At 51.9% G+C, this 27,466-nt stretch overlaps 1 protein-coding gene across 4 annotated transcripts in view; it reads right to left on the bottom strand.

Annotated features, from left to right (window-relative positions):
- The window catches only part of LOC100274067 (uncharacterized), a 57,124-nt gene that overhangs the window by 15,305 nt on the left and 14,353 nt on the right, over positions 1–27,466 (bottom strand). For all 4 annotated transcript variants that reach the window (XM_020544950.2, XM_020544953.3, XM_020544954.2 and 1 more), the window contains exons 5-11: positions 17,670–17,795; positions 17,419–17,597; positions 11,242–11,326; positions 10,628–10,795; positions 10,489–10,541; positions 10,168–10,373; positions 9,946–10,064 (exon numbers count right to left, since the gene is read on the bottom strand). In XM_020544950.2, the coding sequence (XP_020400539.1) occupies positions 9,946–10,064; positions 10,168–10,373; positions 10,489–10,541; positions 10,628–10,795; positions 11,242–11,326; positions 17,419–17,597; positions 17,670–17,795 (936 nt within the window). The remainder of the gene's footprint in view (positions 1–9,945; positions 10,065–10,167; positions 10,374–10,488; positions 10,542–10,627; positions 10,796–11,241; positions 11,327–17,418; positions 17,598–17,669; positions 17,796–27,466) is intronic.

The following is a 27,466-nucleotide window of genomic DNA, read 5'->3' as shown; positions in this document are numbered from 1 at the left end:
TACTGATGATATTAATGTTCCAAATGGTAAGTTTACATTATTGTTGTTAATCTGATGATTAAGCAAGATCATATTGTGATAATTGGAACATGGAGTGACCACCCAGGAAAACAGTGCAACCACGAGTGCTATCATGGCTCTGGCTTTGGTGATTAGCTTTATATGCTTAGTGCCTAGCAACCTTACCTGAAATATGGGCAAGAGGGGGAGCGGTTGATGTTGGCAGCTCACGTTAACATGGAGACCTAGTCTTGGCTAAGCTACCTCGCCAAGAGGGCCTCCACTCCGACTTGGAAACCTTACCTCATAGTGGATCCCTAACCATTCACCTTGGAAGTGTTTACGGGTTTGGCTGACCCAGGCTAGAGGGGGATACACGGCTTGTGGGTAAAGTTGTACCACCTCTGCAGAGTGTAAAACTGATATATCAGTCGTGCTCACGGTTAAGAGCAGCCTGGACCCTCAAATGATAATTAAACTTGAAGATGGAAATAAATCGTGATCGGTTTTGTTTAAGCGATATGCTTAAGAGGTTCGCTCAAGAGGTTGAGCTTTATGTTTATGGTACTTGCTCAAGTGGTTTGAGCTTATGTTGATTATGAATTATTCTTAATTGGGTTTGGTATATACTTATACTTAGTAATTAGGTGTTGATAATAAAATGTTGACCAACTAAAATGCTAACCGCATTAAACTTTAGCCTTACCTTGTTAACCTTGCATTTTCACCCCACTTGCTGAGCCCCGAACATAAGTGAGCTCACTCTTGCTTAATTTTGATCAGAAATTTGCAGATGAAGATTTTGATGGTGAACTCGATGGATGCTAGTCTAGTGATACCCCCGATCATCTTCTTGTGGAAGGATGTCCATGTTCTGCTATACTTTGATGAATAATAAAGGTTAAGACATTATGTCTGTTTGAAGTATAATATGTTAATATAATCTTTATTTACGCTTTTATGCATTGTTCTTTTGATATATTACACTTATGATGTCAACATATGTGTGGAAAAAGATCTTGGCACACATATGTTACGCATTCGGTTTTGCCCTTAAAACCGGGTGTGACATAAGCCTTGGAGGCTTAGGTGTCCCGAATCTTTGTTATATGGATTGGGCCTTGCAGCTTAGATGGCTTTGGTTTAAAAAACAGACCCCTCTAACCCCGGAACGGATTGAAGTTTCCTGTCCAAAAACAAGTTCTTTCTTTGGCTCGCGACTCGAGATAGGTGCTGGACTGCAGATCGTTTGGCGAAGAGGGGTTTGGACCATCCTGTTCAATGCCCCCTTTGTGATCAAGAGGATGAAACGGTGCATCATCTTTTTGTAAGTAGAGGGACTCTAACTCTCATCAAGAGGATGACACTATGAGTTGGGGCAATTTTCTGTTTATTTCCTCAAACACTACACAATGCCATACCCATCTAAGGGTTGGAGACCCATATTTATAGCCCTAGAGGCTGCACTACCACACCTTCTCACACACACTACACAACAGGATTGTCCTCTAGATGCTAAAGAGACTACAGAGGACAGTCAAAAGCGACTGTTGTCCTCTAGATGCTAAAGCGACTATAGAGGACAGTCAAAAAGCGACAGTTGTCCTCTAGATGCTAAAGAGACTACAGAGGACAGTCAAGTTGTCCTCTAGATGCTAAAGGACTACAGAGGACAGTCAAAAGCGATTGTTGTCCTCTAGATGCTCAAGACTTATTCCATCACTCTCCCCCTAAGTCTTGGGCGTCGTCTTGTGAGAAAGTTGGGTCATCCCGGACCTGGAGCAAAGCTCAACAAACTTGATCTTCCCAAGGGGCTTGGTGAGTAGGTCTGCAAGCTGATCATTGGTGTTGATGTAACGCGCCTTGATGCTCCCTTCTACCAAGCAGTCTCGGATGAAGTGGTATCTCAGCCGGATGTGCTTGCTCCGTTCATGGAACACGGGGTTCTTGGCCAATGCCAGAGCGGACTGGCTGTCCACCCTGAGTTCCACCGCTCCAGTGTCTCTCCCGAGGAGATCACCGAGCAGTCGAGCCAGCCAGAGCGCCTGAGTCGAAGCAGTGGACGCCGCTATGTACTCGGCCTCGCAGCTGGACATGGCCACCACCTGCTGCTTGACCGACTGCCAGCTAATTAGGCACTTGTCGAGGAAGAAGAGGATCCCGCTTGTGCTCTTGCTAGTGTCGATGTCACCGGTGTGGTCGCTGTCGCTGTACCCGACAAGGTGTGCCTCCCCAGGGCACCTCGGGTAGTAGAGACCGTGGTCGAGTGTCCCCGCAACATAGCGGATGATCCTCTTCACAGCCTGCTCATGCTCCGTCGTCGGTCGCTGCAAGAACCGACTAACGTAGCCGACGGAGTATGCCAAGTCAGGTCGTGTGTGGACGAGGTAGCGAAGGCTCCCCACAAGACGCCGATACTGTGTAGCATCCACCTCCTCTGTCGTGCTGTCGCGACTCAGCTTCAGCCTCTCCTCCATCGGAGTGAGAGCTAGGTTGCAGTCGGTGAGCCCAGCCAGCTCAACAATGCGCTTGGCGTAGGCGGTCTGGCGAAGTGTGATCCCGGAGTCTCCCTGGTGCACCTCAATCCCCAGGTAGAAGGAGAGATGCCCCAGGTCACTCATTTGGAAGGTGGCCTTCATCTCTTCCTTGAACGCTGCCACCTCTGCATCCTTGGCGCCGGTGATCACCAAGTCGTCGACGTAGACACCCACCAGCAGGGCACTTCCTCCATTGCCCCGCCGATAGATGGCCGCCTCGTGCGGGCTTGGCGTGAAACCCATTCCTTTGAGCGTGGAATCCAGCTTGGCATTCCACGCCCTCGGTGCCTGTCGCAGGCCATAGAGAGCCTTGCGCAGGCGCAACACCTTGCCCTCCTTGCCAGGGATCGCAAAACCTGGCGGCTGGTGTACGTAGACCTCCTCCTTTAAGTCGCCGTTAAGAAACGCCGACTTGACATCCATGTGATGAACGTGCCAGCCATGCTGGGCTGACAGCGCAAGGAGGAGTCGCACGGATTCCATCCGTGCCACGGGGGCGAAAGCATCGTCGAAGTCGATCCCCTCCTGCTATAGGAAACCGCGTGCCACCAAGCGAGCCTTGTGCTTGACGATGGCGCCGGCTTCATCCCTCTTCAGTTTGAACACACATTTAAGGGTGATCGCGCGATGACCATGAGGGAGATCAGCGAGCTCCCAGGTGCGGTTCGTCTCAACCGCGTCCATCTCCGACTGCATCGCGGCACGCCAAGCCGCATGTTTCTCGGCCTCCGCGAAAGACCGAGGCTCACCATCGTCGCATGCAAGATGCAACTCTCCTGCCAGAATGCGAGATGCAGGGCCTGGCACCGACGGGTCGATGAGAAGGCCCTCCACCCTTCGATACCGCAACGGCTCGTCGTCGTAGCACGCATCGACGCGCTCCTCGTCGCGGGACAGAGGGGTCACGAGCTCCACTGGGTCGTCCTCGACACGAGCTGGTGTCAAAGAGGACGTTCCCGGAGAGGGTACCGTCGGTGCTGGAGTACGTGGTGGCGAAGAGCTTGCTGTAGCCGGAGTCGTGGCTGGAGTGCGTGGTGGTGAAGAGCTCGTTGTAGCAGGAGCTGGAGAGTTTGGCGCTGGAGTCGGTGGAGACTTGGGGGCTGGGGTAGACCTGCTCGGAGAAGAGTTGTCTACTCCCCCAGCTCCCTCAAAGTAGACGTACTCGATGGTGAAGTCGTACGTCGGAGTCGTGTCGTCGTCCACCGCCTTGTCCCACGCCCATCCTCGCCCTTCGTCGAACACTACATCGCGCGCCGTGCGCACACGCTGTGTTCTTGGGTCAAGGATGCGGTAGGCCTTCGAGCCCTCCGCGTAGCCAATGAACACCCCCGGGGTGCTCCTATCGTCGAGCTTGCTGATGTGGCCAAGCTCCTTGGTGAACGCGAGGCAGCCGAAGACCCGTAGGTGAGAGACCGCCGGCTTGCGCCCATGCCAAGCCTCGTACGGTGTCATCCCGTTGAGAGCCTTGGTGGGCGAGCGGTTGAGGATGTAAACCGCTGTCACCACCGCCTCTCCCCAGAAGACAGCTGGCATTCCTCTCTGCTTGAGGAGAGCCCGAGCCATCCCCACAACCGTCTGGTTGCGCCGCTCGACGACGTCGTTCTGCTGCGGGCTGTACGGCGCGGAGTAGTGGCGCTGAACGCCCTCATCCGCGCAGTACGACGCGAACTCAGACGCCGTGAATTCGCCGCCGTTGTCGGTGCGCAGCAAGCGCAGCTTGCGGCCGCACTCCGCCTCCGCAGCGACCTACACACGCCTGATGGTGTTCGCAGCTAGGGATGAAAGTAGGATGGGAAAATCCCGAACCGACCGTTATCGTATAACCGATTTTGTTATTTTTGTCCCGATCGATTTCGAACCCGATGTAAAAAACGAAAATGGAACGAAAACGGGATATACAAAACGGTAAACGGAAACGGAAACGGTAGAGCTGTTTTCCCGACCGTTTAACCAGGATCCCGTTTTTAATCGGGATGATCCCGTTTTGTTACCGTATTTTGTAATTCGGGAGCACTAGGCTCAGCCCATCTAAGCCCAAATCTAACCAGCTAACCTAGTGCCTGGCAGCCTCCAGTCCTCCACACGCCGTCCCTCCTGCTCTCCACACGCCGCCGCCCTCTCTCCAAAGTCCAAACGCCCGTCGCCCAGCAGGACAGGTCGGCAGCACATTCCTCTCCCAGTACCAGGTCCCAGCCTCCGGCGGTCCGGCCCACCGGCCCTCCGCCGTCCCAGCAGGGCAGCACATCCCTCTCCCAAGTCCGCCGTCCCTCTCCCTCTGACCTCTCCCTCTGCCCTCCGTCGTGCAGAGTCTGCTCTGCTGTCGACGGCTCCTCGCTGCACCACTGCACCAGCAGGCAACACGGCACCCAACCTCCGCCGTCCAGGTGACCAGGCCTCCGCCGTCCAGACCTCTAGGGGCTGCTAGCCTCCACCGTCCAGGCCTCCAGGGATGAAGACACATTAATACGATGTTGAGAATAATGAAGATGCAGCACTAGAATTTTCTAAATTGATGAAGACGCACTAATAGGATGTTGACAATAATGAAGGTGCCGCACTAGAATTTTCTAGCTGACTTTTTTTGTGCATTAATAGGATGAAGACGCACTAGAATTTTTTTAGAATAACGAAGATGTAGCAAGTGACTCCTCTCCATGAGCAATGTGTCTTATGTTTATTTAGAGATGTGAGCAAATAAGCATTGGGTGTAAGTCTATGCGTGCACTAGAATTTTTTGTTAAGTTTTGAATATATGGTTTCATGATGTGATTTTACCGAACAAAAATACCGGTTTCCGTCCGATTTCGACGTTTAACCGACCGGATCCTATCGTTTTTCGATTCCTGTATTTATCCCGTTCGTTTTCGTTACCGATATATCCCGTTTTCGTTTTCGTCCCGCAAGTTAAATATGAGGTATTTTTCCGACCGTTCCCGACCGTTTTCATCCCTATTCGCAGCCTCTCCCTTGCTGCCAAGGATCATCACCCACATATAGCGGGAGAGATCGTCGACGAGCAGCAAGAAGTAGCGTCGTCCTCCTGGTGTGGCTGGTGTCACCGGGCCACACAAGTCCCCATGCACGAGCTCGAGCCTCTCCTTGGCTCGGAAGCTCGACTGCTGGGGAAAGGGGAGTCGTCTCTGCTTTGTCAACACGCAGACATCGCAGAATTGCTCCACATGGTCAAGGCACGGCAGGCCTCGTACCATCTCCTTGGCACTGAGCCGCTTCAGGGCCTCGAAGTTAAGGTGCCCGAAGCGCTCGTGCCACTGCCATGCCCCGTCGTCTCGACGAGCAGCAAGGCAGCAAGGTTGTGCCACCTTCACATTGAGGATGTATAGCCGATTTGGACTCCTGCGTACCTTGGCAAGAAGGCGACGAGAGGGATCCCAGATCCTCATGACTCCGTGCTCGACCTCCACGCGCGAACCGTTCTCATCCAGCTGTCCCAAGCTGATGATAGAGTTCCTTAACGCGGGGATGTAGTAGACTCCGGTGAGCAGCCTGTGCTCACCAGACGCGGCGGTGAAGACGACTGAGCCGGCGCCCTTGATCTCTACGCCGGAGGCATCCCCAAACTTGACGGAGCCTCGGACGCTAGAGTCAAGCTCGGTGAAGAACTCCCGTCGGCCGGTCATGTGATGAGTGGCCCCGGTGTCGAGGCACCATCCTTCGATCATGTCCTTGTTGGAGCCGTCGCCGAGGAAAGCGCGTGCTTTCGACTCATCAAGGTGGAGGAGTGCCGCTGTGGCCGGTGCCGCTGGAGATGGCTCGATGCTTGCATGTGCCAGGAGCAGGGCCTCCTCCTCCGCCTCCGCCTGTGCGACGTTGGCCTGGCCACGTCGTGGCTGCCGACAATCCCTGGCCCAGTGGCCAAGCTTGCCGCAGTTGTGACAGCCGTCGTCTCGTGCCGGCTTCTTGTTGCCGACGATGCCGCCTTGGGCACCTCCACGGGCACCACCCTCAGCATGTCCTCGCGCCCCGGCCTGGGCGCCTCCACGCGCCTTGCGCGGCTTGCCGCGTTTGCGGCCTCGTGTCGAGGAGGACTCCCCCTTCTTCTTGTCACCCTGGCAGGCCTCCCACTGCTCCCGAGTGAGATGTAGCTTCCCGCTGATAGTGATAGGCCCAGAGAGAGCCTGTGGTTCGTCGCCGTCGACCACCTTGAGGCGACCAATCGCCTCTTCGATCGTCATCGTGGAGAGGTCTAGCAGAGACTCGATCGAGCGAGCAATCTGCCTGTACTTCTCGGGGATGCAACGGAAGAGCTTCTCAACAGCTCTCTCCTCATCGTAGGTGTCGTCGCCGAACTGCACCATCTTCTGCAACAGAGTGTTGAGGCGGAGAGCAAAGTCATCAACATCCTCACCTGGCTTGAAGGCCAGGTTCTCCCACTCCTTGCGAAGTGCCTGCGGTGTGGTCTTGCGGGCACGATCGTTGCCGATGCGGGTCGCAGCGATGGCGTCCCAGGCCTCCTTGGCAGTCCGCTTCTGGGAAAGCGAAAACTGCATCTCGGGCGGGACTGCAGCAATGAGGGCATCCAGCGCCCGCCGATCCTCGTGGTAGTCGACGTCGTCGTAACGAACTGCTTCCCACATGTGGCGAACCTGGAGTCGTACCCTCATCACCGCGGCCCACTCGACGTAGTTGGTCTTGGTGAGGGTACGCCACCCACCGCCGGGACCGATGTCCCTGACAATGGCCTGGGCCATGCGGCGACCATGGTACCGATCCGGGGAGGGAGAACCGCGCCGCCTGTAGAGGCCGCGATCTCCGTCGACTCGGTCGCCGCCGCCGGGAGCACCGCCGGCGCGTCTACGCCCGTCTGGGCTGCCGCCGCGTGCGCCCTCGCCTGGAGCGCCGTCAGCGCGTCGGCGCCTATCTGGGATGCCGCCACGCGCGCCCCCATGGGGATGCGCGGCTGCCCACTGTGCCGCCTGCTCTCTCGCTGCTTCCCTCGCCAGCCTGAGCTCTTCGTCGGTGTTGTCGTCGACAGAAGCAGAGCTGCCAGCTCTACTGCCGCGCAGAACCTCGAGCTCTGTTGCCGCCGCACGTGCAGCATTCGCCGCCTCCGCTGCTTCTACTTCCGCTCTCGCCGCTGCCAGTTCCGCCGCCGCCAACCGTGCTGCCCTCACCGCTGTCGCTGCAGCCGCTGCTGCTGCTCGATCGCGTTCTTGTGCCGCGGCGACCTCGGCCTCCTGCTGGCGCCGCGCACTCGAAGTGGCCGAGTGTAGGGACATGGTGGGCTAGTGAGGGGTCGCTGCGTGTGGAAGAGGCTGTCTCAGACGAAAGGCTGCTCGTCTGAACAGGGGAGGAAGGAACAGTTGGAGCTCTTGCTGCCGACTGAGTGTGGGGAGAGGCGCGGGAAGCAGATGAGCACGAGATGTTTAGGCTGCAGGATAGTTTGGCTCTGATACCAATTGTAAGTAGAGGGACTCTAACTCTCATCAAGAGGATGACACTATGAGTTGAGGCAATTTTCTGTTTATTTCCTCAAACACTACACAATGCCATACCCATCTAAGGGTTGGAGACCCATATTTATAGCCCTAGAGGCTGCACTACCACACCTTCTCACACACACTACACAACAGGATTGTCCTCTAGATGCTAAAGAGACTATAGAGGACAGTCAAAAGCGACTGTTGTCCTCTAGATGCTAAAGCGACTACAGAGGACAGTCAAAAAGCGACTGCTGTCCTCTAGATGCTAAAGAGACTACAGAGGACAGTCAAGCTGTCCTCTAGATGCTAAAGGACTACAGAGGACAGTAAAAAGCGACTGTTGTCCTCTAGATGCTCAAGACTTATTCCATCACTTTTAATTTCTTGTGTCTTCTCTAGGGAAGTGTGGTTTAGGATTTTCTCCCTGGTTAATCTGCGGCAGTTCTCCCCCGCAAGGGCTGATTTGGTTTTCCAAGATTGGTGGGCTAATTTGGAGGATAAGGTCCCTTATGCGCTGCGCAAAGGGATTAACTCCCTTGTGATGTTGGTGGCATGGTGGCTTTGGAAACAGCGGAATAAATGTATGTTTGAGGGGGATGTTCCTAGTGGCAACCAGATTATTCAGAACATCAAAGACGATGCTTAGAGGTGGTGTCTCGCGGGTGCCAAAGATCTGGGCACCATCTGGCCTTAGTTTAGGGGCAGCTTTGGCTGTCTTCTAGATGGATGTTTATTTTTATTTTATTTTATTTTTATTTTTGTTGTTTCTCTGTACTCTGGTCTTCTTTAGACCATTGGTGTTTCTTCTATCTTAATATATCTAATGCGCAGTTCTCCTGCGCGTTTTAGAAAAAAAAACATGTGACTTCTTTGCCATCTCAATGGTGAACTTCGTTGGTAATGGACAAAACACGATTTTCAAGAAGGATCGATGGCTAAATGGTTGCACCATTACTAATATGGCTCCGGAAGTGGTTGTTGTGGTTGCTCCTAAGGTGGCTAGCTCTAGAACAGTTGCTTAAAGCCATCCCTAACAAAGGTTGGGTCGGTGATATCAAACAGGTGCTTTCCATAACAGGTATCCAACAGTGTCTTCTCCTTTGGAATTTATTGGAGAATGTCTCCTCAGTCCTCATTGCTAAAGATGATCAATATCTATGGAGGCATACCTTTTCTGGGACCATTTCCTCCAAATCATGTTATCAGGCCTTCTTCAGGGGGTCTATCACTTTTGAAACCTAGAAAAGACTTTGAGGTCTTGGGCTCCGCAGAAATGCAAGTTTTTCCTTTGGTTAGAAATGAGAAATGCAAGTTTTTCCAGCAGAACCCAGACAGTTGCCCCTTGTGTGACCAGGAAAGCAAAACGGTGCAACACATCCTCACTAATTGTGTCTTCGCCCGCCAGTTCTGGTACCATCTCTTTGCTTCTTTTGGGATGTGTCACCTCTCCCCTAGGGCTGATGATGATTCGTTTGCGGAATGGTGGAGGACCATCCAATGCATAAGGAAAGACAGGAGAAAACGGATCAACATTGCCATCATTTTGGGTGCTTAGTGCTTTTGGCTGCAGAGGAATAGAACTGTTTTTTATGGGGATCATCCCTCCATTCAGAAAATGCAGCAGCATTTCAGTGATGAACTTGCTTGCTGGATCTTGGCTGGCGCTAAGGGCTTGAGTCAGCTAGGGCTAGCAAACTTCATGAGAAGTGTTAAAGTGTTTGAAGGTCCATCTACTATATGGTCCATGAGGCTCCTATATATATAGTCATCTCCCTACTGTAGTACTCACTTCTCAAATCTCCAAGGTTAGTAACAGCCGTCCCCACTACTACTGAAGTGTTCAACGTCTCAGATCCCCAAGGTTAATAACATACTCAAAGGGGGGGGGGGGGGTAGGTGGAGAGCAGAATAGGATGTGATAAACTTACGATTACAGGACTCATCTACTCTTCATTTGGTAAACTCACCTTGACTTTTTCAGGGAATATTGAAAGAAGTGCTTCAGAGTATTCTTCTGTTAGTCTTCCTGTTCTATCAAGAGTGGCTTTGAGTCTCAGTGCCCAAATATACTTTCCATCCTCATTGCCTATGTACATGACAACAGTAGTTGAAGGGTACTCCTCACCACAATGAGCACACAAGTAGGGATACATATTCATGCATGACATATATAAAAGGAGAAGTTGTACCTTCAAATTCAGATAGACCTTTCTGCTTCCAAGAAAGAAGCTCATTCACTATTGCAGAACACTCATTTGGTTTCCAACCTGAAAAGCAAACTTGATTTATGCCAATGATAAGGGCATCAAGGGCATCATCCCATAGACTTGTATTTGTAGGAAGACCCTCTGCAAGTGAAGCTGATCCACCTAAAGCTTCAAGAGCATTGATGTATCTGTTATGGTACCATAGCAACAAAAATAAAAACACAGTGCTTCCATGAGAAACCAAGTATGTTGGAAGCATCATAGTTGAAAAAGAAACAAATTTATTTTTAACTATGTTATTACCTACTTAACAATACAAACGAATAATCCTCAAGCCCAATTTCACAAAGACGCCACTGCAAAACCTCGACAATGAATTTAATTGAAATACATGCATCCAATTTCAACACATACTTTCTCAATTGTGTTTTGACAAAATAACCTTTTGTCGCATTGCAATAGCACTATCTGGAGCATCATTTCTAAGGCCACTTTCCAGACCCTTCATTAGAATTGATCTTAGATAAGATAATGACAGCAAGGTCTTCAGCAAAACGTGAACGCCGCCATTTTCATCCAAATCTTTTGCATCTTCCAGTTGGTCTAAATTCTGAAATAATCAATAGAATCACATATACACGTATAAAATGGCCATTACACTGGTGAGCATCAGGTTCATCGCTCAGTAAACTGGTTAAAGATAAGTGGTAACAGCTGTTTACTTATTAAAAAAAAACTCACACTAGAATGAACTTAATCAGATACTAAGTATAGGCTCCCAAATTCAAGTTAAAAGGGACTTGAATTTGGGTTGCAGGGTGTACACCAGGGCCAATAACATTATCCAACTAAACATAGCATCGAACCTAGCAAGGCATGAATACTAACAGATTTTAAGTACATCAGCAAAGATGAGGTTATACCTATTCTATGGAGTTGAGTTGCCAAAACATAGAAATAGCAAATACGTGTTGGTAGCACAAATTAATATCTCCAAACTTATTGTACTTGTCTATGTTAGGCAGTGAAGAGCAAATTCACATAAAAAAAACTAACCTTTTTGGTTTTCAGAAAGGATGAGAGAGCTTCTAAGCCAGACTCATTCAAAGATTGCTCAATAGATTCCAGTTGCTCCAGTAGACTGCAAAGCCCATATTACAGTATCACATAATTATTTCAAAAAGTATTTCACCACTAGAGTACAAAGAAAATATGATGAAGCATAAAATCTTCTTTTATATTATCCACAGAATTATGTCTTAATACAAAGATACGCAGCTCTCCTGCATGCTTGAGTGAAGGAAGGAGAGATTGTTTGTAATGCGTCTAATAATATTGCATTGAGCCTCTGGATAAATATATAGGTGTACATGGCTGGAGATGGAAGGTTATCCCGAGCAATGTTTTCAAGTCAGAAGACTTGCTGGTCGTTCTGGCGGACCGACTTGGGCGATTAATCGTGATTAATCACGATTAGTTGGACGACTTGGCGATTCATCATGATTTTCCCAAACCGACTTGGACGATTAATCGCGATTAATCGGACGACTTGAAAACATTGATCCCGAGATTACAATCAATCCAATCAATACTAAACTAACCATATCAGGATTCAGGAGTTGCCTAATATACTCTAACATCCTCCCGCAGTCGTAGCGTTAGCAACACAAACGATAATACTGGAGAACAATGGAGACATACGGTGGATTTATTCTCTTAACTACTCTAAATATTTAATTATTCTAGATTCATCTTTCTTAGTTTTGCACAAAAACCAGGCTTTTAGGGAAGTTATTCTAAGAAAACAAAGATCCACTCCAATGACCTTGATTTTTTTGGTTTAACATTTTTGCCTTCATCACCATCACCAATCCATGTCTGTATTGGTACTTCTGGTGACAAGTCGTTATTGTTAGAATAGGAACCCATACCCTAAACAGGGGTTGGGAGTGATATTAATAGAGTGAGTAACTGGGCCAGGCCCATTACACAGGGGGTATAACGGTCATTACAAGGGGAATAACACAAACCCTAGACGGGTAGTCTAACACCCCCCCGCAGTCACAACTCTATCCTGTACAGATGTTGAGACTGGAACGAAAGTCTAAGAATACACTCGACGGTAGTCCCTTGGTGAAGATGTCGGCGAACTGCAGCGTGGTGGGGACGCTGAGAACCCGAACGTCACCGGCAGCGACACGCTCGCGGACGAAGTGCAGGTCGATCTCCACATGCTTTGTGCGCTGATGCTGCACGGGGTTGGTGGAGAGGTAGACCGCGCTGACGTTGTCGCAGTAGACGAGGGTGGCGCGCTGGAGGGGACTGTGGAGCTCGTGGAGGAGCTGGCGCAGCCAGGAGGCCTCTGCCACGCCGTTGGCCACGGCACGGTACTCGGCCTCAGCGCTGGAGCGAGAGACGACGGGCTGACGCTTGGCGGCCTAAGAGACGAGGTTGGCGCCCAGGAACACGGCGTAACCGGAGGTGGACCGGCGCGTGTCGGGACAGCCAGCCCAGTCAGCGTCGGTGTAGACCACGAGCTCTGACGTTGGTGATGGTCGGAGAAGTAGGCCGTAGTCGAGGGAGCCGCGGAGGTAGCGCAGAATCCGCTTGAGCGCAGTGAGGTGGGGCTCCCGCGGAGTGTGCATATGCAGGCACACCTGCTGGACGGCGTATGCGATGTCGGGCCTGGAGAAGGTGAGGTACTGGAGCGCGCCGGTCAGGCTCCGGTAGGACGTCGCGTCGGCGACCGGAGGCCCATCGTCCTCAGAGAGCTTGGCCTGAGTGTCGACAGGCGTGGAGCAGGGCTTGCAGTCAGACATGCCAGCCCGCTCCAGGATGTCGATGGCGTACTGGCGCTGGTGGAGGAAAAGGCCCTGGGGCCGGCGCTCGGCGGTGATGCCGAGGAAGTGGTGTAGGGGCCCCAGGTCCTTCATCGCGAACTCCCGCTGAAGGGCGACGATCGTGCGGTGTAGAAGATCGGCGGTGGATGCCGTGAGCACAATGTCGTCGACGTAGAGCAGGAGGTAGACGGTGTCGTCGCCGCGCCGGTAGATGAACAGGGACGTGTCCGACTTGGCCTCGACGAAGCCGATGGAGGCCAGGTAGGAGGCGAAGCGACTGTACCATGCCCGTGGCGCCTGCTTGAGGCCGTACAGGGACCGGTTCAGCCGGCAGACCAGATCCGGACGGTCAGCGTCGACGAAGCCGGTGGGCTGGCTGCAGTAGACAGTCTCCGTCAGAGTGCCATGCAGGAAGGCATTCTTGACATCGAGCTGATGGATCGCCCAGTCGCGGGAGAGGGCGAGGGAGAGGACGGCGCGAACAGTGGCGAACTTGACGACGGGGCTGAAGGTCTCGTCGTAGTCCACTCCGGGGCGCTGGGTGAAACCCCGAAGGACCCAACGGGCCTTGTAGCGGTCGAGGGAGCCATCCGAGGTCAGCTTGTGGCGAAATAGCCACTTGCCGGTGACCACGTTGGTGCCTGGTGGACACGGCACCAGGTCCCAGGTGTGGTTGGCCAAGAGGGCCGCGTACTCCTCCTCCATAGCACGACGCCAATGTGGGTCGGCGAGGGCAGTGCGAACGGAGGAGGGCACCGGGGAAGCGCCGGGGGGAGTGCTGGACGTATCAGCAGCCAGGATCAGCCGGTCGACGGGGCGGAGAACGCCAGCAGCGCGCCGAGTCACCATCGGGTGAACGTGCCCGGGGTCGCGATGGATGGCGACCGGGTGGTATACGGCCGGCTCGGAGTGAGCCACCGGAACGTCGGGAGCGGCTGGTGGGGCCGGCTCACGGCGGTGATAGACGACGGCGGGGTCGGCGAATCGGGCCGCGCTCGTCGACGGGCCCGAGTCGGGGGGCGCCGAGGTAGTGGCGTGGCCGCGGCGATGGTAGACGAGGGCGGGGTTGGCGAACCGAGCCGGAGTCGACGGGGCCGCGCGTGGCGCAGGCGGGGTCGACGGGGCCGCGCGGGGCGCAGGCGGGGTCGACGAGGCCGCGCGTGGCGCAGGCGGGGTCGACGGGGCCGCGCGTGGCGCAGGCAGGACCGACGGGGCCGCGCGTGGCGCAGGCAGGACCGACGGGGCCGCGCGTGGTGCAGGCGGGGTCGACGGGGCTGCGCGAGGCACAGGCGGGGTCGACGGGGCCGCGTGTGGCGCAGGCAGGAGCGACGGGGCCGCGCGTGGCGCAGGCAGGACCGACGGGACCGCGCGAGGAGCGGGTAACGGCGCAAGACGGGGAGCCGAAGGTGGGGGAGGAATTGGGTCGGACTCGAGGAGGGAGTCAAGATCGGTGGGTGGGGTGGAGCCAGCAAGGGGAAACACATCTTCGTCAAAGATGACATGACGAGAGATGATGATGCGGTGGGAGGTGAGGTCCAGACACCGGTACCCCTTGTGGTCAGGGGAGTAGCCAAGGAAGAGGCAGCGAGTGGAGCGAGGAGAAAGCTTGTTAGGGGCGGTAGCGGAAGTGTTAGGGTAGCAGGCACAGTCGAACACGCGCAGGTGGTCGTAGGAAGGGGTTGTGCCGTACAGGGCAAAGTGAGGAGTAGGGTGGCTCACCGCCTTCGAGGGAAGACGGTTGAGGAGATGCGTGGCAGTATGAAGGGCCTCTGCCCAGTAGGTGGAAGGGAGAGAAGCCTGAAAGAGAAGGCAGCGGATCATGTTGGTGGTGGTGCGAATCATGCGCTCGGCCCGGCCGTTCTGAGCAGAGGTGTAGGGACACGAGAGACGCAACTGGACGCCGTGAGTGAGGAAGAAAGAGCGGGAGGCGTTGTTGTCGAACTCGCGGCCATTGTCGCACTGCAAGGTACGGACCGGGCGCCGGAACTGGGTGGATACCCAGGCGAAAAAGTGAGTGAGGGTGGGAAACGTGTCGGACTTCAGCCGAAGGGGGAAAGTCCAAAGGAAATGGGAGTAGTCATCCAGAATGACCAGGTAGTATTTGTAGCCGGAGAGGCTAAGGACAGGAGATGTCCAGAGATCACAGTGGATAAGATCAAAGGCCTGAGCAGCCCTGGACGTGGAAGTAGAAAAAGGAAGACGGGAGTGACGGCCGAGCTGACAGGCATGACAGAGACGCTCAGAAGAGCCCCGAGTATATGATATGTCGGAGTGGCCGGAAAGCTGGGACATGACGTCAGGTCCAGGGTGCCCGAGGCGACGGTGCCAAATGGCGGAGGAGGTGGTGGTAGTAGCAAGAGCATGGGATGTGGTGGTAGTAGCAAGTACAGGAGATGAGGCTACTCTGGTGTGGGGAGTGGAGGGCAAGTGTAGAGAATAGAGGGGGCCGGAGCTGTCACAGCGAGCGAGCACAGCATGTGTGGGAAGATGGCGTATGGTGAGGCCCCAGGGGTCGAACTCCATAGAGCACTGGTTGTCACTAGTGAAGCGACGAACCGAGAGGAGGGGATGAGTAAGCCCGGGAGCAACAAGGACGTCGTTAAGGCAGAATGGTCCTGGAAGAGCCGATGTACCTACTGAGGTGACCGGGAGGGTGGAACCGTTGCCGACGACGATGGAGGTAGGATGTGAGGGGTGGGGTGGATGGGAGTGGAGTAACGAAGTAGTGGTGGGGGTAGTGTGGAAGGAGGCCCCGGAGTCAACCACCCAATCAGTGGTAGTTCGGGGAGGTGGAAGTGGCGAAGGTACGGTGTGAGCGGAGAGGGCCAAAGAAGGTGTCCCGACGGAGGCACGAGGAAGGGAGGGAGATGACACGGGCTCAACCGCTAGGGAGGCGATCGCAGCACGTGGGAAGACAAGCGGTCCAGGCACGTGACGGCCCGCCTGAGGGTGGACCTCGACGCAGTCCCGAAGAATAGGGTTCCAGACTGGGTCGAAGGACACGAACATGCCCCGGATGAGCTGGCCGTCGTAGAGGAGGACACGCACAGTCACGAGAGCAGCGGGCGAGGTAAAGCTCATGGCGACCGGTGCAGGCCGACGCAGGGAGGCGCGGACTGGACAACCGGGCGCGCAACAGCAGGGGCGGCAGATTGCTCGGCGTCGGGCGTCCAAGGCACGGGACAGCAGGGGCGCGGCGAGACAGGAACAGCAGGAAGGAGAAGGCTGTCGAGCAGCGGGGACGCCAACAGGAGGCGGCGGCCGGGCCTAGGGGAGATGGTCGTCGACGGCTGGCTGCGCAGGGGCGCAGGGTAGGCAGCCGGCGGCGCGCAGGCGACCGGACCGACGCAGGGGAGCGATGGAGGGTTGTTGGTCGGTGCGCAGGCGGCCGGACAGGCGACAGCGGCGAGCAGGCGTCCGGATCGGCGACGGAGGCTGCTGCTGCAAGACAGCGCTGGTGGAGGCCGACGAGGCTGCAGACTGGAGCGCAGGAGGCGGCACTGTGGTGGACGGGCGGTGGAAGCCGGAGGTGAAGCCGCCGCCGACCACCGTGTAGTGAAACCGAGCCGCAGGCGAGGGGCCGATGGCGCGGGCCCGCGGCGGATCCGTGGGAGGCAGCACTGCAGGGCGCACGTGCAGGGTGCTCGCGGATCCAGGGAGGGAGAGCCACGCAGCGGCGGTGGCGACCGCAGCGCTGACGGCGCCGATGCAGAAAAGCAGGAGCGCTCCCGCGAACGGCGCGCGGCGTCCGTAGAGCAGCGCGCGCAGCGCTCGACCGACGGCTCCGGCGGCGGGAGGAGCGCCGGGGAAGGGTGGAGGCCGACGGCCGAGGGAGGGAGGGAGAGGGCCGACGGCGCCAGGGAAGGGGAAGAACCCCTGGAGGAAGGCGGCGGCGGCTACAGGGGAGGGGAAAGCCCCCTGGCGGCTGTGGCTGCGTGGGAAGAGGAGAAGAGACTAAACCTAGCTGATACCATGTTAGAATAGGAACCCATACCCTAAACAGGGGTTGGGAGTGATATTAATAGAGTGAGTAACTGGGCCAGGCCCATTACACAGGGGGTATAACGGTCATTACAAGGGGAATAACACAAACCCTAGACGGGTAGTCTAACAGTTATAAATAGGAACTCAAAACTGATGTTACTATCTTTGTCACGTGACGGTGCACCTACAGATGGCAGCATAAGAGGGCTGCACATGACCAGAAGGTGTGGCTGGGCCACAGGACCGTGGCTAGAGACCAAGGACATCATGGCTAACTTAGGCACAGGATATAAGATGTCAGGATTAGCATGATTGAAAGAATAGTACTAATAGGAGCAGTTTATTATAGCAAACAGTGAAATGAAAATTATGAATGCAGAAAATGTGGGCAAATTAGGAATTAGACAACCTGCCAGCATTAAAGAAATCTTTTAGTTCACTATAAAATATCTTGAATTGTTCAACAAAAGCTTCATTGTACTCTCCAGGAGTCTTAGTAATCCTAGCAAGCATGGCTTCAGTAGCAATAAGATCCTCAGGGCCAGCATTCCGGTGAAGCTTGTTTTGTATAGTATGCTTGATTTCTTGCTGTTGATAATAGAAGACAACTGAGCAAGAATTCCAATGAGGAAGTTATCCCAAATTTTGAAATGTGATCACCTTGAGATCATGTGGTATGTCATTACGATGAGCAATATCACGAATTCGTGTTAGAGGAACGGAGGCAGTAAATTCTGATTTAAATGAAGGTAAACAAGGATGAATCTTGCGTATCACAAGCAAATCCTGTATTAATATAAATCAAAATGTAAATGGTCAGAATTACAAAATAGAATAATATTTATCTTCATTAAGAGTTTAAGACATATATGTTAGACAATATGGGTTTGGGCTGGCCATGTGGCCCTAGCCCAGTTGGCCATCTGATTTAGCTGTGTTGCCTTGGACGCTTAAATCCGGCAAACCTGTATATTGCGTTGCATTCTAGCTCCCCTGTAATCCTGGTTGTTATATAAATGAAACATTTGAGCATGTTCAAGCTTTAATACAATCTACTAGTATACATATTTTTCCCAACTTACAATATATTCTAGAAAAGATTCGGCGAAACTACTCAAAATGCTTTCTTTCTTGGATCCATTCATTTTGCTCTGTGGAATAGAATCTGGAAATCATGAGCTCCTACTCACTGAGAGTTCATTTAGCTTGCAATGAACATCTGTTGTTGGACAGACGCTCATCTTGCCAAGAGAGGACTTCCTTATCTGGCTGCTTGCCCACTTTGTGATCAAGCAGAAGAATCAAATCAGCCTATGCCAGAAAGTATGGTACAAAACCTTCCAAAGATTGGGATTGAATTCCATTGCGTCGGCCTCTATCAGCAGATTCTCAATGACAACAAACATGGAAAACAGAGGTTTAAATTTGAATCATATTGGCCAAAGGTTGAAGATTTCCAGCAGGTGGTTGCGGAAGTCTAGAATTCAGTTTCAATTTCCTCCTGTCCCTTTGACACATTGGCCAGAAAATTCAAAGCCACGGCACGGCGGCTGCAGAGTTTTTTTTCGAAAGGACGGCAAGAGGATTGCCGAATATATATAAAGGAGTATCAGTACAAATAACCAATTACAGGGACTACTGGCCACCAAAGCCCCAACTACAACCACTGCATAAAACAACAACAACAACAACAACAACAACAAAGCCTTTTGTCCCAAGCACGTTGGGGTAGGCTAGAGATGAAACCCCGTATGAAAACCTCAGAGCTCAACCCCCAAAGAAAAAAGGGGAAACAAAGGCAAAGGAGAACCGAAAACGACGAAACGGGGGAACACATAAAAGAGATAAAACCCACAAGAACCAGCAAGGTCTAAATGGGCACAAGAAAAGGTCAAACGATTAAGGAGGAAAAGCGAAACTATAAATCAAGGTTCTGGCACGTGAATTGCACACTTCCACCCCTTCCTATCCACGGCGAGCTCTTTATCAATATTCCACTCCTTCAGGTCCCTCTTCACAGCCTCTGTCCACGTCAAGGTTGGTCGACCTCTACCTCTCTTCACATTCTCGGGACGCCTAATTATTCCGATATGCACTGGTGCCTCTTCAGGTCTTCGTTGGATAAAAAATGAAAGAAAAACCCCTAAAAACAACCACTAGAGAACTCTGATCAAAAGATAGCATAAGTCGCACTGTATTGTAAGACATCCTCCTTGATTAGATGGGCGACAACAAGTTGATCATTCCTAGAGTTGAAGCCAGAAAAATGTGGGGCATGTTCCTTCGCATTTTTGAGGTGAAGTTGTTTCTACGGCGGTCTATCTCATCAATAGACAACCGTCATTAAAACTCCCTGGTAAAACACATGGTGAAGTTCGTTTGGGGACTTCTCCATGATATGATAATCTTCGTGTTTTTGGATGCACATGTTATGTCTTGTTAGCACCCCGCGAACGGACTAAAATTTTTCTGGAATACGCAGGAGAGCTGCGCATCTTTGTATTAATAGAAGAAAAGAGAGGGGGGAGAGAACCCCAATACAGCACACACACCACTAGAGACTAACTACGGATCACCGACTAAAACATGGAGGAAACACGACCCACACCGCTGTTTTAAGCCAGCAACTCATCGACTTGGAGGAAGGGCAAGGCCTTGGCACCAGTCATGGACCAGAGCACCGCCTCTTCCCTAGCCATCCTAAGGGCCGTGACCAAGCTGGGATTACAACCATCAAAAACACACCTATTCCTATACTTCCAAATGGTCCAAGCACCTAGGATCACTACAGAATTGAAACCTTTTCTCACAAGATCCGATGCCCGGGAGCTGCTAGATTTCCACCACGACTCAAAGGATTCCTCATGAGCTGGATACAGATCCCGCAGCCCCACTGAATTAAGGAAATCAAACCAGAACTGCTTAGCAAAAACACACTTGACCAGCAAATGATTTATGGTTTCAGCCTCTTGGTCACACAAGGGGCACTGCTCTGGTCGGTCTAGCCCTCTTTTTCTGAGCCTGTCAGCAGTCCAGCACCTATTATGTTCCACAAGCCATATAAAGAACTTGCACTTCCCAGGAGCCCAAGATTTCCACACCCGCTCTGCTGGTTCGAACTGAACTGAACCAAGGAAGAGAGCATTATAAGCAGAACTAGATGTATAATCACCTGAAGCGCTGAATTTCCATAAATGTCGATCCCTTATTCCAGGCTGGAGCACAACTGCATCAAGCACTTCACAAAGTTCCAAGAATTCAGCAATGACTCTGACTGAGATTGCCCCTTGCACATCGGAGAGCCAATGGAAATTAGGGAGAGCATCTTTGACCAACCGTTTGTTGGCAAGACGCAAGGGCACCAAAACAAACAATGCAGGAGCTATGTCCTTAACACTGATAGACTTTATGTTCAGAACTGTAGCCAAGGAACGGACTAAAATGGCTGCTCAATCTGTTGAGTCTCTTCCTTGGCTACAGTTCTAAACATAAAGTATATCAGTGTTATGATCCATCTACTCGTCACATTCGTATTTCCCAAGATGTGAGCTTTAATGAAAATCGACCCTTCTTCCACAACTCGTCCATCCACTCCTCATACTTTCCCACAGAGTCCACCTCATTCATGTTGTTAGCAAAGGTAACTGCAGACGCCTCTGGCATGTGCCTAGCGTACATGGCTAGAGGGGATCTGATCCCACTGATTGGGGATAGGATAGATAGGATCCTGCCAATCTGGGATAGTGATCAATCAGGGAGATCTCACGGGTACTGTTTCTATAAACCTGAGATCTCCCCCTTCCCTGTGCCTATATATATGTACTTCTGGTCCCCTTTGCAATATATGAAATACAACAGCTGGTCTGCTATTCTCTTCTTATCCCTTTCTTACATGGTATCACGAGTTTGGGTTTCGATCCATCTCACCCTTCCGCTGCATTAGGCGCTTCATCTAGCCTGTGCCACCACCCTTCCCCTACATGCCACAACTAGGCTGCGCCCTTCTGCGCGTCGACCCCAGGCCGCGCCATCTCCCTGCGCGACATCACCCGGCCGCGCCCTCCTCTGGCCATGGCTCCTTCAGATCTGCCACCCCACCCACCGTCGACGACACCACTGCGCTGACCGTAGCTAAGCACGCGCCCTCGCCCAAGCTCTCCAGGCAGAGCAGGAGGCGGCCACCGCTGCCCAGGAGTGCGACGTGGTTGCCGAACGCGTTCGCGCCGCCCTCGCACGCGCTGATTGTGCTCGCGCCCTCGCTGCTCAGGATGCCACTAATGACATCCCGAACGACAACGACGCTCAGTTCCACATCTCTGAGCCAACAGGTGATGCTGCCAAGGGTCTTCGTGACGCCATCCTTCTCCACGAGGCTGCTGCCATCGTCAACCTTCACTCACAGGTTGTCGCTGTCCAGAACATCCGGAGTCTCGTCCACGTCACCCTCGACCTCGCCTCCAACAACTACTCTCATTGGCGCAATGAGATTCTCCTCGTCGTCGGCAAGTACTCCCTGGACAGCCACATCCTCGACGATGCTCCCTCGCCTACCTTCCCCGACTAGGCACGCAAGGATTGCATTGTCAAGTCGTGGATCTCCGGTTCCATCTTCCCGGAACTTGCTGAGATGGTCATGCAACGTGGCACCACTGCCCGCATCGCCTGGCTTTCCCTTGAGAACCAGTTTCTCAGCAATCGGGAGACTCGCGCCCTCCATCTCGACGCCCAGTTCCAGCACTTCATCCAAGGTGATCTATCCATCTCCAACAACTATCGTCGTTTCAAAACTATGGCAGATGCTCTCGGCGACCTTGGCGAACCAGTCTCCGGTCGAACATTGGTCCTCAATGTTTTGCGCGGCCTCAGCAACCATTTCTCCAACATCGGCCGCCATCTTCGCCTCGGTCGCCCCTTCCCCATGTTCCTCAACGTCCGTGCCACTCTTCTGTTGGAAGAGCTCACGATGGCTCACCGTGCATCTGCTACGTCCGCCGCCCTCCTTGCCTCCACCAAGCCCTAGCAAGGTGGGACCTCGTCGGCCTCCAGCAAGGCGCCACAGCCTCCTCCACATTCGGGAAACACCAACCAGTTCAAGAACCGTCGTAGCAAGAGAGGTGGCCAAGGCCGCCAGGGCCTTCTTCCAACCCCGGCAACTGGTCCCGGCGGCCCAGTCACTCTTCAGCATGGGGGCACCTCCGGCCTATGGCCCTCCCTCCAAAACCCCTGGACTAGGGCCATTCAAATGTGGTCCGGTCCACGAGCGCCGACTCCATAACAATAGCAGGCTCTCCTGGCGTAGCACCAGGCCCTGCTGGCTCCGCCGGCCCAGCAGTAACAGGTCATCTACGCTGCTCCGGCCTCCATCGCCCCACACCATGCACTGCTGGCCCACCAGACCCAACAGTATGTTCATGGCACTCTACAAGGACAGGAAGGTGCCCCACTGCAGCACAACCTGCAGACCGACGCTCTGCAGGGAGGTATTTCCCAGGTTCCCTATGGCATCCTGGGATAGTCGGCCACTCCATATTGGGTGCCCAGTCCCTTCAGCACCGTGTCCCTGACTCCGCCCCAGCAGATCGGCTGGTACTTCAACACAGGTGCAACCTCCCACATGACCTCAAACGCCGGTACCCTATCAAACACTTCAACTCCCTCTCTTACTACACCTTCCTCCGTGATTGTCGGTGACGGCTCCCTTCTTCCAGTCATTTCCACTGGCTCCACCACTTTACATGATTTCTGTTCGCCGGTTTACCACTGATAATAATTGTTCCATTGAATTTGATCCCTCTGGTTGCTCTGTGAAGGATATGTTGTCTCGAAACGTGATCGTCAGGTGCAATAGCTCCGGGCCGCTATAACCCATGTGCCTCCCTGCTGCACACAGCTTCGTCGCCAGCTCCACTCCACTTTGGCATCGTCGTCTTGGCCATCCTGGTCACGAGACCCTATCCAAGCTCGCATCAGTCATTGCTATGTGTAATAAGGATGCTAGATCCACTTTATGCCATGCCTGTCAGTTGAGTCGTCGTGTTCATCTTCCGTTCCGTACGTCTACTTCTCGTGCGGTTAACAATTTCGATCTCATTCGCTGTGATTCGTGGACGTCCCCTATTTTAAGTGTCTCGGGCTACAAATATTATTTAGTCATTCTTGATAATTACTCCCATTACTTATGGACTTTTCCTTTACGCCTGAAATCGGATACTTTCCCGACCCTCACTCAGTTTTTCGCCTATGTGAAAACACAGTTTGGCATCACCATTAAAGATGTGCAATGTGACAATGGACGTGTGGTTTCCAACAGACTCAAGGGCATGATTATGCTGAAACTTTTGCACCAGTTGCCCATATGACTATTGTTCGTACTTTGATTGCAGTTGAGCCTCATCCTCTTAAACTCTCTCAGATGGATGTCAAAAATGTTTTTCTTCATAGTAATCTGCATGAATAAGTTTATTTTTTTCTCGAAAATGCATGAGAACTGCACCTCAATATATTAAAGTCATGTTTGGAAGCAACCCAGTTTTTAAGAAACCAGTTTTTATTTTTTAGCTAGGAGAGGCTAGCTTCTTGGTTTTTAAGAAACTGTGAAACCAATTTATAAAAATTGAGGCATAAACTGGTATTTTTTGGAACCACCTTAGTTTCCATAAACCAATTTCTTAAAAATTGGGTGGTTCGAAAGAGGCCCTAAGAAGAAGAAAGAAATAAAGGTCAAAGAGACCTGATACAAAGGTCTCCTTAAGGAGGCCAAAAACACAAAAAAATCCATCAAACTCACCCAAGCAACAACCTCTAGTTTTCACGAAGGAGGGCAGCAAGGCATGAAAGGCCTTTAGCCCAGCCACTTCCCAAAACTGCTTCTCCCTAGCTAACCTAAGGGACAAGGCCAAACTAGGAGTACAACCATGAAAAACACAAATGTTTCGGAGCTTCCAAATTGTCCATGCCCCCAAGGCAACAAGGGAGTTGAGACCTCTTACCTAATTGATAGGCTTGCGGACCTCTTACCTAATTGGAAGGCCGACTTGATGACTCAGGCTGGAAGAGCTATCCAAGAGCAATATGTACTCACGGCAACAGTTATATATCACGCCATGACTTTGGATTTACCTAAATGGGCTATCAAAGCCATTGACAAAATTAGACGTGGCTTTCTTTGGAAAGGACGAATGGATGTGCTCGGTGGTCACTGCTTAGTTGCTTGGGGCAAAGTGACACGATCAAAGGAGCTTGGTGGGCTTGGCATCTCTGATTTACAAAAACTGATTTGGGCCATACGGGTAAGATGGTTGTGGTTGGAAAAAAACAGACCCCTCGAAGTCTTGGGCTGATTTACCTCTCCAGAGTTCCAACATACTGAAATCTATCCTCTCTACAGCTATGATTACAGAGGTGGGTGATCGTCGTAACACCTTATTTTGGAGGGACAGATGGTTGATGAGACAGAGGATTGAGGACCTAACCCCTCATATTTTCGCCCTCGTCCCGACTAGGATTGCCAACAGGAGAACGGTGGCAGAAGGAATTGTGGAGATGGCTTGGATCTGAGACCTGAGAGGCACCATCACTTGGGCTGTCATCTCTGATTTTTTGACTCTTAGTGAAGTTATTGCAGATTTCTCCCTTAGTGATGGAGTGCCAGACAAGCATATCTCGAGATTTTCCTCGTCCGGCCAATACTCTTCAAAGTCGGCTTATGATATGCTATTCCTAGAATCCACTTCTTTTGGAGCCTTTGAGCGTGTTTGGGAGTCTTGGGCACCTTCAAAGTGCAGTTTCTTCCTTTGGCTTGCCATGCACAATAGATGTTGGACCGCAGATCGTCTTGCTAAAAGAGGACTACCCCACCCCAGTGCGTGTCCCCTTTGCGACCAAGAAGAGGAAACAATACAGCATCTTCTCATCTCTTGCGTCTTTGCAAGACAGTTCTGGTACCTCTTGCTGCGCAGGTCCGGGTTGCCTAATCTTTCACCGGACAATGCTCTTTGCAGCTTAGAAGACTGATGGAGCAGGGGTGTGGAGAAGATTCCTCGAGATCTCCAATCAGACTTCAATTCTCTAGCTATTCTTGGCGCTTGGAGCCTTTGGCGTCATAGCAACGACTGTGTGTTCAATGGGAGGTCGCCAAGCCTAGCAAGTGCTCTCACCCTCGCTAGTGATGAGCTTAGGATGTGGTGTCGTGCCGGAGCTAAAGGGTTGAACTTGCTTTCAACTCTAGTGTTTATGCTTGACCCAGGGTGATAACCTAGTGCCTTGTTCAGAGTGGTTGTGTGTGGTGGCTGTGTTGTGTCGTGTGGGTTGAGTTCTGTGTGTTGTGTTGTGTTGTACCTTCTTCTATCTATTAATGGAATGATACGCAGATCTCCTGCGTGTTCGAGAAAAAAAAGGGAGTTGAGACCCTTTCCAGATAGACCACTGACCATTTCTGAGATTTGCTCCCACCAAATCATGAAGGATGTAAGACCTAGCTGAGGAGTCAATCTTTCAAAACCAAAAGGTTTCAGATGGTTAAACCAGAACACTCTTGTGAACACACAAGAGACAAGGATATGGTCAAGAGTTTCAGCTTCCTGATCACATAAGAGACACCTAGCTGGGTGAAACAAACCTCTCTTAGCAAGCCTATCAGCAGTCCAGCATCTCTTGTTTGTAGCCAACCAAAGGAAAAACTGACACTTTGGAGGTGCCCAGGTTTTCCACACCAGATGGTAATGACCAAAGGATGTTGAACCAACAAAAAGACCTTCATAAGCCAACTTAGCCGAATATTTGCCATCTGCGGCAATGCTGAATACATGTTTATCTTCCACTACAGGATGCAACACTATGTCTGATAGAATCTCCCAAAGGTTCAAGTAGTCCACTATAGCTCCAACAGACAAGGCACCCTTTATATCAGATATCCATTTTATGTTGGCTAGAGCCTCGAGGACGGTCCTCCTATTAGCAATCCTTTTAGGAATGATGGCAAATAACCTAGGAGCCAGATTGCTCACATTCTGACCCAAGAGCCATTTATCAGTCCAGGACAGAGTGCGTGCTCCATTTCCCACTTCTGAAACCAAAACAGTGGAGAAGAAAGACCTTGCCTTCTTAGGGACTTGCATAGTGAGGTTTGCCCAAGGCCTGCCTGGATCAATTTTATGTAGCCACAACCATCTCATACGAAGAGCCCAGCATAATTCCTTCAAACTAGAAATCCCAAACCTCCCAAATGGATTAGTAACCAACGCTGAAGCCGGCCCAAAGCAATTCAAAATCAATCTAACACAATTTAGATCATCCACAATGGGTTTAACAAAGAGGACCACGTCATCAGCATAGATAGAAAGCCTGTTTCAGACACTTGCTCCTTCCAACCAATGCAGCAGCCCCCTGCTTTCAGCCGCCCTAAGGCTGTCTCCAGCAGCGTCCCCTAAATTTCATCCTCTAAAGGAATATTCTTTGTCCTTTACAGCACCCTCTAAACGATTCTACTCTCTATATTTTCTTCGTCTCCAGCAACGTCCCCTAAATTTGGTTCTCTATATCTACAGTGTTACCAAATTTCAATAATCTACACTATTTTTTAAGTGTTCTCTAAATTTCATCATCTATATCCCATCCTCTATAACAAAATATTTTTTAAATAAACTTATAATATTAAACAAAGGGCTTAACATCAGTACGGGGCTACTCTTGTTGTTTAAGCAGGACATCCACAACAGGGTTGCTGCAAGCTGATTTGAGCATATCGTCGAACACCTTCTATGCACGTCGTCTCTAGCATCGTCTCCACTAGTTGCCACACTTGATCTGTTGCATGATTGGCTTCTTCAAGTCAGGAGAGCATAGCGGAGGATGAGGAGATGGAGCACGACTTTGATGGCGAGCGGCGGCGGCGGCGACTGTGCGGTCTGGGGCGTCCTCGGCTGCTCCCCTGCGCATAGGAAGAAGCTGACGTAATGACCGCGACCGCGTTCCATACCAGTGCTCCATCGTGCATACGTGAGCTCGTGTAGTCGGTGACTCGGCGAAGTGAACGGCCGTGGAGAAGATGACCAGCAAGTGGCAGTCAAAACTCGGAACGGTGAAGCGATTCGAAGAGGAATAGTGTGCCGCTGTGTGGATAGAGGACGCACAGTGAACCACTACATTTAGTGGCAGCCAGGGACGAACGCTATCTTAGTGGACGCGATAGCGAGCGTTGTTGGACGCCTTGCGGACGTTAACAGACGCTAAATTTAGCGTACCGGACGCTTTAGCGTCCGTTGCTGGAGAGAGTCTAAAGATGTTGCTAAGAACATACATAATCAACACAAACAGCATAGGAGAAAAAGGGTCCCCCTGCCGAAGGCCTCTTCGATGCCTAATATGATTCCCAGGAAACCCATTCAGCAACACTTGCGTAGAAGAAGACGCCAGCAGATTTGAAATCAGATTGTGCCAAATAGGACCAAAACCAAGAT

The sequence above is a fragment of the Zea mays genome, chromosome 10, assembly GCF_902167145.1.
Source record: "Zea mays cultivar B73 chromosome 10, Zm-B73-REFERENCE-NAM-5.0, whole genome shotgun sequence".
NCBI classification, from domain to species: Eukaryota; Viridiplantae; Streptophyta; class Magnoliopsida; order Poales; family Poaceae; genus Zea; species Zea mays.
This window is presented reverse-complemented; position numbering and strand designations above follow the sequence as displayed.